Source organism: Symsagittifera roscoffensis, chromosome 2 (genome assembly GCF_963678635.1).
Source record: "Symsagittifera roscoffensis chromosome 2, txSymRosc1.1, whole genome shotgun sequence".
Taxonomy (NCBI): Eukaryota; Metazoa; Xenacoelomorpha; order Acoela; family Convolutidae; genus Symsagittifera; species Symsagittifera roscoffensis.
In genome coordinates, this window is record NC_087063.1 from 36,562,578 (window position 1) to 36,577,619 (window position 15,042).

Below are 15,042 nucleotides of genomic sequence, written 5' to 3' on the forward strand. Positions count from 1 at the left end.
TTGGCTAAATGCCTTTCTCACAAAACCGAAGTCAGTATTAACCGAAAATGTACTAAATCAGTGGAAAATAATCAAAAATATTACAAACTGCGGGTTACAACCGCATAACGGTTCAGATAATCATCAAGATTATTGAGTTCAAAACCAAAATTACATTTTCAGACTTGAAAACTGATCTGCTTATTGTCTATTTGTCAATATTAACTTTAATGACCTAGATTTATTTTCTTTCTATGACATTTTCGCGATGTACTTTGAGATTTTGAATACTCAATTCTGATTGGCTGAAAGTAAGCAAAAACAAATTTTCGGTCCTTTAAGCATGAGGGACGCCGCCGTTCAACACGAGTGTTATTGTGCGCATAAACCTTTGTTTTGCCGCTAAATTAGAATCTTGTGTTATTTGAAGTTGATAGTTTTGATGTTAAATCGCGAGATAATTGTCTTAATTGGGGAAGCTTGGCCCCAGACTGAGCGTCTTTTTGAGTCTGATAATCAGTCATCCATCACTTTATTACCTTTGTCTCCTAAAAGACTAGTGTTTAACTTTTTATGCTAAAAGAATTGTTTGCTAAACGATCGGTCCCCGTAGGTCATATATCCTTAGAAAGAGTTCGTTTTCTCTTTTGGATCAATCATTCTCCCAACCAAGGAAGCTCATAGATTTCGCCCGATGCTGAATTTCTCAATGATAACACTACGCTCATATACACTGCTGATTTAAATTAACCGGACAAAACGAGCTAAACTTGAAATTTAAAACGCGTTTGTCTCAAACTGTGTCGAGTTTAAATGAAAACTTATGAAGATCAAAATTGCTTAAACTTTTAGCAGAATTAAAAAGGTGTAATTGGTTTCGTAAAACTCGGGCCGAAAATTTTACCACAAAACTTGGTCATTTTGGCTTTTCTTAGTCAATCAAAAAGTACGCCAAAAATACCCAGTCGATCACAGGCATAATTATATCAACATAATTATATTGCAAACCTTTTAAAAATTGTTTTTAAATAAAAAGTTGAATTTTTATAAAAAGTTGATATTATATATTGAAAAAAAACGAACTTTTTTGTCTATCAAACAAAAATAAATCAACTTATACAATGTTTTGGAGAATATACCCTGCTTAAAATTTGTTGGGCTACGTTAGGGGCTTACTTTAAGCTGATTATGTCTGTGATCGACTGGGTATTTTTGGCGTAATTTTTGATTAACTAAGAAAAACCAAAATGACCCATTTTTGTGGTAAAAATTTGATCCCGAATTTCGCAAAACAAAATACACCATATTAATTCTGCTAAAAGTTTGAGCTAGTTTTGTCTTCATAAGTTTCCACCTAAACTCAACCCATTTGAGGAAAACGCGTTTTAAATTTCAAGTTTAACGCGTTGTGTCCAGTTAATTTAAATCAGCACTGTATCACGTCAAAAATATGATTGAAACACAACGCTTGGCCAGCTATGCTATGGTTTTGCAATAACAGCCAGATCGATAGACAAGGTTGGAACTCAAGTAGACATAAAGAGAGTAGAACCCAGCCTCATACTGCAACGGAGAACTCATATACTGTTCGGTGAATTGAACGTCGGAATCCCTCATACGCGAAGGACCGAATGCGCGAAAGAAAAAGCCAATCAGATTTCAGTAAACTAAAATTTGGAAAGAAAGTAAACATTTCCAGGGACTGAGTATCAATATTGGCCGAATATAAAAACGGCAGAAATATGCAAAATTTTCAAATTTTCACTGACCGGCGCCGAATTGGAACAACATTTATATTTGAAGGGTTCAGTTATCAAAGAAGCAAAATGTTGCTTCATTTAATTCATTTTATTTGAACGGCAATTGCTTCTTTTCAAAAATTTGACTTTCGGCTTATTTTGTTTTCGGTCCTTCGCTCAAGATTTTTTTCGCCCATTCAGTTCTTCGCGCATGAGAATAGCCCCCGAATCGAACTCATGGTTACGTAGCAGTATTTAGACAACCGCGTATTCAGACTTGTCAGTATATACACAAATACCGTATAAACCAATCAGAATCGAGACAAGGAAGAAATGAATTACTAATATTTATTTATTTAGTAAATTTGTTTTCTCATCTCGATTCTGATTGTTCAATACAGTATTTGCCTGTTTGGTTATTACAGTAATTGTCTGCGGGTGCCCGATATCAAGCCGACGGGCTTCAAGCCGAAACGTTAAGTTAGAGACTTCAAGACGAAAATTTTCTCCTTAAGTCATGATAATTGAATTATTTGAAAACTAGGAATTTCCCATTTTCATGATCTTTCTTCAGTAGTTACAGGCAATTTCGTAAAACTATCCTCCGAATGCGATGTTTAGGAAAGTTCAAAAAAAAAACAATTCACGGCAATTTTCTTCTTGTTTTAATTTAAGCATTTCAAAACCGGCTGATTTGACGAACGGATGCCAATCCTAAATGATTCATTGTCAAGAATAACGCTTATTATAGACTAAACATGCCTAAATTTTTGAAAACATATTGTTTTTGATGGAAAAATAGCGATTTGAGGTGCTTGTAAAGTTTCAATTTACGCCTGAAGTCCCTTCGGCTTGAAGTCACATCGATTTGTTGTCCTAGACCCCCAATTACGCGTATAAAACAATTCAGTTTGTAAATTGTTCACCTTCCTGTTAGAATTGAGATAGCGCAAACTAACTTCAGCGATCAAAGAGAGAAAGCGTCCAAAGTGGCCAAATTCACAAAAAAGTTACAAACTGTAACCAATAGTAACTAGTCCTTTAAAATTAACCAGTTGGCACTTGTAGGTCATGGTGCTAGGGCTTTCAGCAGACAGGTTTGTTAACAGACACAGAATAATTATAAATTATGACAGCTAACTTCAAACGCGAGATTGGCGATAAGCCACCGCTTGTTCCGCTGCGCTTCAATTCAACACGGGGAGGGTTCTCAAGCTTAAAGGACCGATTGCTTGAAAGATCTCATTTAATCAAAATCGCTAGACGTTTCTATTGGCTAAATGCCTTTCTCACAAAACCGAAGTCAGTATTAACCGAAAATGTACTAAATCAGTGGAAAATAATCAAAAATATTACAAACTGCGGGTTACAACCGCATAACGGTTCAGATAATCATCAAGATTATTGAGTTCAAAACCAAAATTACATTTTCAGACTTGAAAACTGATCTGCTTATTGTCTATTTGTCAATATTAACTTTAATGACCTAGATTTATTTTCTTTCTATGACATTTTCGCGATGTACTTTGAGATTTTGAATACTCAATTCTGATTGGCTGAAAGTAAGCAAAAACAAATTTTCGGTCCTTTAAGCATGAGGGACGCCGCCGTTCAACACGAGTGTTATTGTGCGCATAAACCTTTGTTTTGCCGCTAAATTAGAATCTTGTGTTATTTGAAGTTGATAGTTTTGATGTTAAATCGCGAGATAATTGTCTTAATTGGGGAAGCTTGGCCCCAGACTGAGCGTCTTTTTGAGTCTGATAATCAGTCATCCATCACTTTATTACCTTTGTCTCCTAAAAGACTAGTGTTTAACTTTTTATGCTAAAAGAATTGTTTGCTAAACGATCGGTCCCCGTAGGTCATATATCCTTAGAAAGAGTTCGTTTTCTCTTTTGGATCAATCATTCTCCCAACCAAGGAAGCTCATAGATTTCGCCCGATGCTGAATTTCTCAATGATAACACTACGCTCATATACACTGCTGATTTAAATTAACCGGACAAAACGAGCTAAACTTGAAATTTAAAACGCGTTTGTCTCAAACTGTGTCGAGTTTAAATGAAAACTTATGAAGATCAAAATTGCTTAAACTTTTAGCAGAATTAAAAAGGTGTAATTGGTTTCGTAAAACTCGGGCCGAAAATTTTACCACAAAACTTGGTCATTTTGGCTTTTCTTAGTCAATCAAAAAGTACGCCAAAAATACCCAGTCGATCACAGGCATAATTATATCAACATAATTATATTGCAAACCTTTTAAAAATTGTTTTTAAATAAAAAGTTGAATTTTTATAAAAAGTTGATATTATATATTGAAAAAAAACGAACTTTTTTGTCTATCAAACAAAAATAAATCAACTTATACAATGTTTTGGAGAATATACCCTGCTTAAAATTTGTTGGGCTACGTTAGGGGCTTACTTTAAGCTGATTATGTCTGTGATCGACTGGGTATTTTTGGCGTAATTTTTGATTAACTAAGAAAAACCAAAATGACCCATTTTTGTGGTAAAAATTTGATCCCGAATTTCGCAAAACAAAATACACCATATTAATTCTGCTAAAAGTTTGAGCTAGTTTTGTCTTCATAAGTTTCCACCTAAACTCAACCCATTTGAGGAAAACGCGTTTTAAATTTCAAGTTTAACGCGTTGTGTCCAGTTAATTTAAATCAGCACTGTATCACGTCAAAAATATGATTGAAACACAACGCTTGGCCAGCTATGCTATGGTTTTGTAATAACAGCCAGATCGATAGACAAGGTTGGAACTCAAGTAGACATAAAGAGAGTAGAACCCAGCCTCATACTGCAACGGAGAACTCATATACTGTTCGGTGAATTGAACGTCGGAATCCCTCATACGCGAAGGACCGAATGCGCGAAAGAAAAAGCCAATCAGATTTCAGTAAACTAAAATTTGGAAAGAAAGTAAACATTTCCAGGGACTGAGTATCAATATTGGCCGAATATAAAAACGGCAGAAATATGCAAAATTTTCAAATTTTCACTGACCGGCGCCGAATTGGAACAACATTTATATTTGAAGGGTTCAGTTATCAAAGAAGCAAAATGTTGCTTCATTTAATTCATTTTATTTGAACGGCAATTGCTTCTTTTCAAAAAATTGACTTTCGGCTTATTTTGTTTTCGGTCCTTCGCTCAAGATTTTTTTCGCCCATTCAGTTCTTCGCGCATGAGAATAGCCCCCGAATCGAACTCATGGTTACGTAGCAGTATTTAGACAACCGCGTATTCAGACTTGTCAGTATATACACAAATACCGTATAAACCAATCAGAATCGAGACAAGGAAGAAATGAATTACTAATATTTATTTATTTAGTAAATTTGTTTTCTCATCTCGATTCTGATTGTTCAATACAGTATTTGCCTGTTTGGTTATTACAGTAATTGTCTGCGGGTGCCCGATATCAAGCCGACGGGCTTCAAGCCGAAACGTTAAGTTAGAGACTTCAAGACGAAAATTTTCTCCTTAAGTCATGATAATTGAATTATTTGAAAACTAGGAATTTCCCATTTTCATGATCTTTCTTCAGTAGTTACAGGCAATTTCGTAAAACTATCCTCCGAATGCGATGTTTAGGAAAGTTCAAAAAAAAAACAATTCACGGCAATTTTCTTCTTGTTTTAATTTAAGCATTTCAAAACCGGCTGATTTGACGAACGGATGCCAATCCTAAATGATTCATTGTCAAGAATAACGCTTATTATAGACTAAACATGCCTAAATTTTTGAAAACATATTGTTTTTGATGGAAAAATAGCGATTTGAGGTGCTTGTAAAGTTTCAATTTACGCCTGAAGTCCCTTCGGCTTGAAGTCACATCGATTTGTTGTCCTAGACCCCCAATTACGCGTATAAAACAATTCAGTTTGTAAATTGTTCACCTTCCTGTTAGAATTGAGATAGCGCAAACTAACTTCAGCGATCAAAGAGAGAAAGCGTCCAAAGTGGCCAAATTCACAAAAAAGTTACAAACTGTAACCAATAGTAACTAGTCCTTTAAAATTAACCAGTTGGCACTTGTAGGTCATGGTGCTAGGGCTTTCAGCAGACAGGTTTGTTAACAGACACAGAATAATTATAAATTATGACAGCTAACTTCAAACGCGAGATTGGCGATAAGCCACCGCTTGTTCCGCTGCGCTTCAATTCAACACGGGGAGGGTTCTCAAGCTTAAAGGACCGATTGCTTGAAAGATCTCATTTAATCAAAATCGCTAGACGTTTCTATTGGCTAAATGCCTTTCTCACAAAACCGAAGTCAGTATTAACCGAAAATGTACTAAATCAGTGGACAATAATCAAAAATATTACAAACTGCGGGTTACAACCGCATAACGGTTCAGATAATCATCAAGATTATTGAGTTCAAAACCAAAATTACATTTTCAGACTTGAAAACTGATCTGCTTATTGTCTATTTGTCAATATTAACTTTAATGACCTAGATTTATTTTCTTTCTATGACATTTTCGCGATGTACTTTGAGATTTTGAATACTCAATTCTGATTGGCTGAAAGTAAGCAAAAACAAATTTTCGGTCCTTTAAGCATGAGGGACGCCGCCGTTCAACACGAGTGTTATTGTGCGCATAAACCTTTGTTTTGCCGCTAAATTAGAATCTTGTGTTATTTGAAGTTGATAGTTTTGATGTTAAATCGCGAGATAATTGTCTTAATTGGGGAAGCTTGGCCCCAGACTGAGCGTCTTTTTGAGTCTGGTAATCAGTCATCCATCACTTTATTACCTTTGTCTCCTAAAAGACTAGTGTTTAACTTTTTATGCTAAAAGAATTGTTTGCTAAACGATCGGTCCCCGTAGGTCATATATCCTTAGAAAGAGTTCGTTTTCTCTTTTGGATCAATCATTCTCCCAACCAAGGAAGCTCATAGATTTCGCCCGATGCTGAATTTCTCAATGATAACACTACGCTCATATACACTGCTGATTTAAATTAACCGGACAAAACGAGCTAAACTTGAAATTTAAAACGCGTTTGTCTCAAACTGTGTCGAGTTTAAATGAAAACTTATGAAGATAAAAATTGCTTAAACTTTTAGCAGAATTAAAAAGGTGTAATTGGTTTCGTAAAACTCGGGCCAAAAATTTTACCACAAAACTTGGTCATTTTGGCTTTTCTTAGTCAATCAAAAAGTACGCCAAAAATACCCAGTCAATCACAGGCATAATTATATCAACATAATTATATTGCAAACCTTTTAAAAATTGTTTTTAAATAAAAAGTTGAATTTTTATAAAAAGTTGATATTATATATTGAAAAAAAACGAACTTTTTTGTCTATCAAACAAAAATAAATCAACTTATACAATGTTTTGGAGAATATACCCTGCTTAAAATTTGTTGGGCTACGTTAGGGGCTTACTTTAAGCTGATTATGTCTGTGATCGACTGGGTATTTTTGGCGTAATTTTTGATTAACTAAGAAAAACCAAAATGACCCATTTTTGTGGTAAAAATTTGATCCCGAATTTCGCAAAACAAAATACACCATATTAATTCTGCTAAAAGTTTAAGCTAGTTTTGTCTTCATAAGTTTCCACCTAAACTCAACCCATTTGAGGAAAACGCGTTTTAAATTTCAAGTTTAACGCGTTGTGTCCAGTTAATTTAAATCAGCACTGTATCACGTCAAAAAATATGATTGAAACACAACGCTTGGCCAGCTATGCTATGGTTTTGCAATAACAGCCAGATCGATAGACAAGGTTGGAACTCAAGTAGACATAAAGAGAGTAGAACCCAGCCTCATACTGCAACGGAGAACTCATATACTGTTCGGTGAATTGAACGTCGGAATCCCTCATACGCGAAGGACCGAATGCGCGAAAGAAAAAGCCAATCAGATTTCAGTAAACTAAAATTTGGAAAGAAAGTAAGCATTTCCAGGGACTGAGTATCAATATTGGCCGAATATAAAAACGGCAGAAATATGCAAAATTTTCAAATTTTCACTGACCGGCGCCGAATTGGAACAACATTTATATTTGAAGGGTTCAGTTATCAAAGAAGCAAAATGTTGCTTCATTTAATTCATTTTATTTGAACGGCAATTGCTTCTTTTCAAAAAATTGACTTTCGGCTTATTTTGTTTTCGGTCCTTCGCTCAAGATTTTTTTCGCCCATTCAGTTCTTCGCGCATGTGAATAGCCCCCGAATGGAACTCATGGTTACGTAGCAGTATTTAGACAACCGCGTATTCAGACTCGTCAGTAAATAGACAAACACTGTATTAACCAATCAGAATCGAGACAAGGAAGAAATGAATAACTAATAATTAATTATTTCGTAAATTTGTTTTCTCATCTCGATTCTGATTGGTTAATACAGTATTTGTCTGCTTACTGACGAGTATGAATACGCGGTTGCCTAAATGCAGACCGCACTCCGGAACTCATGATAGGCAGAAACCAGCACAACTTATTCAACGGTAATTAATACCGCAAACTTGATGCCACTTTAACTTATTTCCGTCTTTTTCCTACTCATAATTTACTTCATATGCCATAATTCTGCATTATACAGTTTCGTCTTAGAGATTTGAAAACCAAAAATGCAGGATATCCTTTATCTGTTGAAATTTTAAATCTGCCTTGTTCAAAAATGAAACCCGCATATAAATAATTTACAACTTTGATTGAGACTAATTGAAGAAAATTAAGAATGTAGGTTAAGATATGAAGAACCACATAGCTGCTCACTTTCCGAGTAGTTTGGACACGAGGTATTTGTCGGCCACATCCGAATGCACACTGCTAGAGGTCGACTTCGCAGACACAAACATGAACACTAAAGAGAACAGCTACAACTAATCTAGAACATCTTTTCATCGACCCACTAATGTTTTTGCAACTTACCTTTTATGGAGTTCGTAGCTAAGGAAATTTCATCATTGGACTGCAATACGCGGAACTTGTTTTTGCCTAAATACATAGAAGAATAAATCTTTTTGGCTGAAAAATCAAGAGATTCGTTTGTACATTCTTTAAAACTTCGGACTAGCCGTTTTTAGGTGTGACAGATACTGAAATATTTGAGCATAAAAGTGTGACAGATAACTTACCGACTTTATTGCCATTGACAAGAGTTCCATTAGAACTGATATCTTGAAGAACTACATCGAAGTCATCCACATCTGCACTGCAAAGTTGCTAAAAAGAACTGAAAATATAACTGTTCGAAAAGGAACATCCTATGATCCTAAAAACCTTTAATATTTAACAACTTTTCTGGAAAATAAATTAAATCTAAGCCAGAAACTTCCCCATTTCGATTTAACACAACCTACATTGCCACAAGTAAATCCCTTTCAGCGTATAGGTTCAAGAAGATAGCCAACAAGACAGGACAGCTGGTGAAGTGTCAATGGACTCTTTTTTTGCAAAACTGAACTTTATATCACCTTCACGCTCTTTAAATAGAAACGTACGGATGTTTATTTTCAAAAAAGTATAAAAATGTCAAAAATTGGACATTTAACAAGGATATATCTGATTTTTATCATGTGCACAGAAAACACGCTTTTGCAGAGGAGATTAAGACATCTCCGTTTCACGAATTTCCAAATTTTAGAATTAGCATGATCGTTTTTGCGAAATAGAACAAAGTCTAAAATTGGATCTTAAGGTCAAATATTTCGTAAGTTCATAGCGGAATCCTTACCAGTATTGGAAAAACAAATGCTTGTTCATTCGATTGAAGCCTTAATCTCCAATTCCGCGCAGTAGTTTTCTGCGAGGAAATCAATAAACTTCCAAAAACGCACAGAAACTCAAAAAATTGAGCTTTGCTAAATCCGAAAATCCACAAAACTTGTGCGTAGTTGCAATGCAGACAAAACACCTACCCCGGTTTTTCCGACTGAACCCTATGCCTCAAGTTTTTGACAAAAGTTTTTGACGAAATTTGGATATCACCTGAGGCCATAACTCGTTTTCTACAAAAATTCGTTCGGGAATAGCAGCTAATACAAGTGAGACTTCACAATGTTTTTTCGATTGAATGAACCCTTAATCTGAGATTTGACATGCTAGTGTCCGAAAAAATAAAAATAATTCAAAAACTGGGCCGAAAATTCTCCCGTCTGAAAATGTCGAGTAAAGTGAAAAGAGACAGGCGGAAATTGCAGGCACACAAAAAGTAGCCGATCTTTCCATTCAAACAACTTTTTTGAAAATCGGTAAAACGATAAAAGCAAAAATGTTCCAACGCGTCTAAAAACCATCCATTTTTATGAAACCTATTTCTATCAAATAAGAGCTATCCACTTATAAACCAGATACAAAAAGAAGCAAAAGTTCACCAAAAATGATGCTGCAAACGTGCCACCAAATTAATGACCCCTTATATTTGCGACTTAGGCTGGGGAAAAAGTGCAAACCTAATGACAATACGCTCCGAATGTGTAAAAATAAATGGAGAGAGGTTAGATTAAAGAGCTGTAACTATAGCTAGGTGTTTACCTTGTGGATGATGAAGTGTTTCTTAGAAATGACTGCAAGCGATGCACTGGAAAAGGCGTCAGCTGGGAGAATGCAGTCACAATCTTCACCCTTTCCAAATGAGTACTTCTCAACAGGCTCTAACAGAACTGAAACGAAACACACTTCAGAACATACGTCTTTTCAATTAACAACAAGCAACTCCGCGCAAAGTTCAAAATATAGCAAACAGGCAGTTGGAAAAAGTCAATGAAGGCAATTAAACTGAAAAAAAATAATGACTTGTTTTTTTTTAAACTTCAACTTTGGGAATTCAAAATAAAAATTAGATGGCCTTACAACGTGTTTGAAAAACTATGTATGATTACCACTTTTTTGATAACAATAACTCAATTTGAAAAAAAAACTGGATCATTAGGTAAAGTTTTAAAGTTTTTCTTCCGCTGGGAAATCTAAAAATTAAATTCCTCTTTCGAAACTAGAAGTCGATCACGTTTTTCATGACCTATACCCTTTCGCTAATAGATAGTGGAATTTGCCTTCCTTTTAACAATGAATTGAACTTGAAAAGCAATCAAAAGTCAAAACAAGGAAAAATAAATTTGAGCCTGACCAAATGTTAAGACTTTTCCTGAAAAAAATCATCTCGACCTAAACAGCTGCGTTCATCGACTCTTAAAAAGCTTTGAACTTGAACAAGGATAGAAGAATCGTTTTTAATCTTGTTTTTCGCCAATCTTGCTGCTGTTTTTCGTTCAATTAGGGCAATTGACGTAGTTCAAAAAATGGAAAAATAAGATAATAGTAGCAAAAATGATTCGAATAATCGCATTAGAATTGAATCGAGATCTATGTTTCATTTGTATATTTCGTCCTATTCAACATGAAATATGGAAACTTTCACACCAGTTTTTCTCGAATATATTTTTTGAAATTTATTGTGAAAACCCAATCAAGGCTGAAAAGGCTCTTAGATGATACTATACTTGACTACCTACGGATTGGTATTGAAGTAGTCGCAATCGGGCAGTAGAAAAATTACCACCTAATCAATAGTTCTTTCTCATCCCTTTAGAAGGTGGTTGAAACAAAAAAAACTAGCATCATTTGGAAGAAATTATACACAAGAAAATGTTTGATAAAAATTTATGGAATTATCGTTTTGCATTGCTCAAAACTGTGGTAGCAGATGTCACTGTGCATTGAAGCAAAATTTGTCAGCCGACTTTTAGTCAAAACTGCTCATAGGAATCAAAGACCAAATTTGGGTTTTACGTTGTAAACCTTTTGAAGTCATGGCCAAAGTCATTTGATCTGATCCCAACCTTCATTTGAATCCTAACAAACAACTTGCAAAAACGAAAAAACAACTAAAATAATCAGATCACTTCATTTTAAAAAAAAGATCGAATTAAAAGCAAAATTAAATGCGGAAAAACTCGGTCGAGGCTTTTTTTCCTGCGTTTAAAATCAAAATAATGATAATTGATTCAATTGTTACAATTTTTTTTCTGAAGACAGAACAAAAGTTTGAAACTGTAAAACTTCAACTGGTTGGGTAGACGTTCATTTTTTGTTTCTCTGATTGAGTAATTTGGACAGTTAGAAGACTAGCTCCTGCTATTTTTATTAGGAATAAAAAAACGATTTAGCGTTCGCTGAATTCCAGAAACTTGGATGAATTTGTAGATATCTCGGTATTCAAATCAATTTACTCAGGCAGAGAGAAAAATGAATTACAATAAACACGCCGGTAGAGATTGAACAGTTCCAAAAATGTATTATATTCCACTCAGACAACATTCGCCCGGAAAGTACAAAACGACGGGAAAAAAACATAATTCTATAACGATTGGGTAGCATCAAAAATAGCTCTTATGTATTTTCAAGCGCTGAACGAAGTTAAGTAGTTACATGCAAAGTTGTGAACGCAAGGCTTCCATATACCAAAAGGTGATTCCTAAAAATGGGGCTAAGACCTCTCTTTTTATAAGTTTTTATTAAGTAGAAAAATTCCACATCCATTGGAGATAGAACTTTTCCCAATTCCTAGCTCCTCATAACCTGAAAAATAACTCAAGACGATGAATAAAATTCAGGACAAAAAGCTAAAAGTAAAACAGTTTAAAATACAGTCCAACTGTGAGCTATTCCAGACATGGGATCTCCATCAAAAAGGCAGCCTCTTCACCGCTGGGAAAAGTTATCACAAAATATCTCCGACTACCCGTTGGGTAGCACAAAAAAATAGCCCCTGCTATTTTTTTCGTCCGAAATAAGAGAACGGTAAAACATTAGCTAAAAATCTGCAAACTTGCATGATTTGTGGATAGCTAGGGATTCAAATCAAATCACTGAGGTAGAGAGGAAAAGAGTTCAGCACAACCCCACAGGTTGCAATTGAACAATTTAAAAATTGCATTTTTATCCATTAAAACAACATTTGTCCGGAAAGTATAGAACGACTGGAAATTAAACCTTATCCAATGTAGATAGTTTAGAGTCAAAATGATCTTTTATACATTTTGAACCGTCTCTTTCTAAGCCATTCAATGTGTTCCTTCGTGAATCGGGTCAACGTTACTATTTGAAGAGTAGTGGCCGAACGATTGAAGTTAACTAGTTTCATGCAAAAATGAAGAACGCATGGCTGGATCACAGCATCCACATACCATAAGGCCGCTCCTAAAAAAAGGGCTGATACCTCATTCTTTTGTTGTTTTTGTTTAGTAGAGAAATTCTATGTTTATTGGAGCTGGATCAACTCTTCCCTAATTCCTAGCTCCTCAAATCCTGAAAGATAACTAAGGATGTTAAATTAAATTCAGGACAGAGAGCTACCAGTCAATATACAGTCCTCAATACAGTCTAACGGTAAGTCATTCCAGATCTGAGATCTCCGTCAAAGTAGCAGCTTCTTCACCAACGGAAAAAGTTATCACAAAATATATCAACCTTCCCGATGTGGAGCACAATTCAAGTAACAATTGTATTTGCATTATTTCCCTTTAGATTCCCGTAATTCCTTCGATCACTAGTTCTCCACTAAATCTCTGTCGTTTTTCCGCTCAATCTTCTGTGTTTTCAGGAAAGATTGGGTTTATCAGTTGGCGCGAAAGTGAACTGTTCCTTAGCCTTTACTTTTTATCTATTCCGTCATTTAATGTCCTTAAACATCTTTCCGGACAAACTGCATGTTCCCAAACACCAATCATTCCGCTCGAATGGCACGTAAGCCGAAATCATTTCGTTAAGATTTTGATATGAAACGAAGAAAAATAATCTCGAGTCAGTTTCGAACATCGCCTCGACCCTCTCTCGGCCACATAAAGAGGAAGAATTAAATTCTCGATGTTATTATTTTTTAAATCAGACGAATTAACTCTAAATACATCAATAACGAAGAGCGGACAGCTAACAAAATCATAAGGGTTGCCAAATGCTGCCCTGGTTTGAAATCAAATTAGATGTATCAGATAAGATTACTTAAATGCAACCGCTGAAGAAAAAGATCTTGCAAATGCCCTAAAAAAATACATAAAAATAGTATGGTGCACCATCTCAACAAGTTGTACATCTACTGAACAAAAGATGGTTCAATTTGAATGACATTAGCTTAACTGTAGTATAAAAAACGAAGTTACGATGTTTCAAAACGGATTCTTTTGCAGAAAATATTTGAAAACTCATTAGTCGTTGGCACCTTTAATCGGTTTCATTACAAAAAATTAAACTTGTTCACATAGCGATTACTGATTCAACTAACGATGTCTCCTCCCCTAAATCCCTTAGCATCAAAATCATTGAATGGTACCTTGAGAGTCAGTAGACACCTAACTGAGCCCATGCGGTAGTAACCAGTGAAGAAGTCCAAGTAGGAGCTTTCAAACGCCAAAAGCGATTTGAAAACCCACATCAAAATTGTAAAAAAACTTGGCAGCAGACTTACGCGTCTGATTTGTTCTATTTAAATAACAGTTGAGTTTAAATACAAATCATAAACAAAAAAATTGATCAGTTCTTCATTGATTAAAATGAATAGATCGCGCACTTGGTGAGCAATCTGTTAAACATTGGCTTGAGAAAACCAGCAAAACTTGTGGTAAGAAGCGAATTTTCTCGAAGTAAGTTATAAAGCTTTGTTCTCCAGTAACTAGGTGACACTCGTTGAACTTTGCTTTCCGACAAAGTGTTTTAATTAAACTAAAGTTGCCCTTCCAGTATTGTACAAAACCGCATATTTAAAGTTCATTTACATGGAGCTGGTGAACTGTTAGAAACTTTTTCATCCAGAAAAGCATTTCGTAGGCTTTCAAATTTTCTTTTTAAGTAAATTAACCGAAGTGTTTTTTTTTCGTATCATTAACAGGGGCAAAATATTTGTCTAAATAGTACAACCGTAAACTAGAAAACCGTATTGCAATTTGGTTTAATGTTAGACCTTTAGTATTTGATTAAAACAGTCTTATGAACATAATGACGTACTTTCGGAGGATGCCACATTGTTTTCTAAGCTTGGCTGGATCGAAATCAATACGAAAATTAATGGATATCTTGGTATCCAAATGAATATTAAGATATTTGCAAGATGAAGCACGTTTTATGGGCATGTTACTAATATGAAATTGATGATTGCAAACACTACACAAAGATAAACAAACTTAAATAGTTTTTTCCTAACTCAGGGACAATTTATTAATTATTAACATTTGCTGACAGCTTCTAAGTCTTTATTGAAGTTTTCGACGGAGCAGTTTAAACAAAGTATACTGATGTCGTCTGCAAACAAGAACGTTCACTTAAAAAGCAGACATTTGGAAGGTCGTTTATG

At 35.0% G+C, this 15,042-nt stretch overlaps 2 protein-coding genes across 2 annotated transcripts in view; both read right to left on the minus strand.

Annotated features, from left to right (window-relative positions):
* LOC134839804 (serine/threonine-protein kinase Chk2-like) overlaps positions 1-10,357 on the minus strand; it is a 68,458-nt gene extending 58,101 nt beyond the window's left edge. The window contains exons 1-4 of the mRNA XM_063855427.1: positions 10,233-10,357; positions 8,834-8,921; positions 8,628-8,693; positions 8,472-8,559 (exon numbers count right to left, since the gene is read on the minus strand). Of these exons, the coding sequence (XP_063711497.1) occupies positions 8,472-8,554 (83 nt within the window). The 5' untranslated portion in view covers positions 8,555-8,559; positions 8,628-8,693; positions 8,834-8,921; positions 10,233-10,357. The remainder of the gene's footprint in view (positions 1-8,471; positions 8,560-8,627; positions 8,694-8,833; positions 8,922-10,232) is intronic.
* LOC134839803 (AP-1 complex subunit mu-1-like) overlaps positions 1-15,042 on the minus strand; it is a 379,140-nt gene that overhangs the window by 275,468 nt on the left and 88,630 nt on the right. The window lies entirely within an intron of this gene.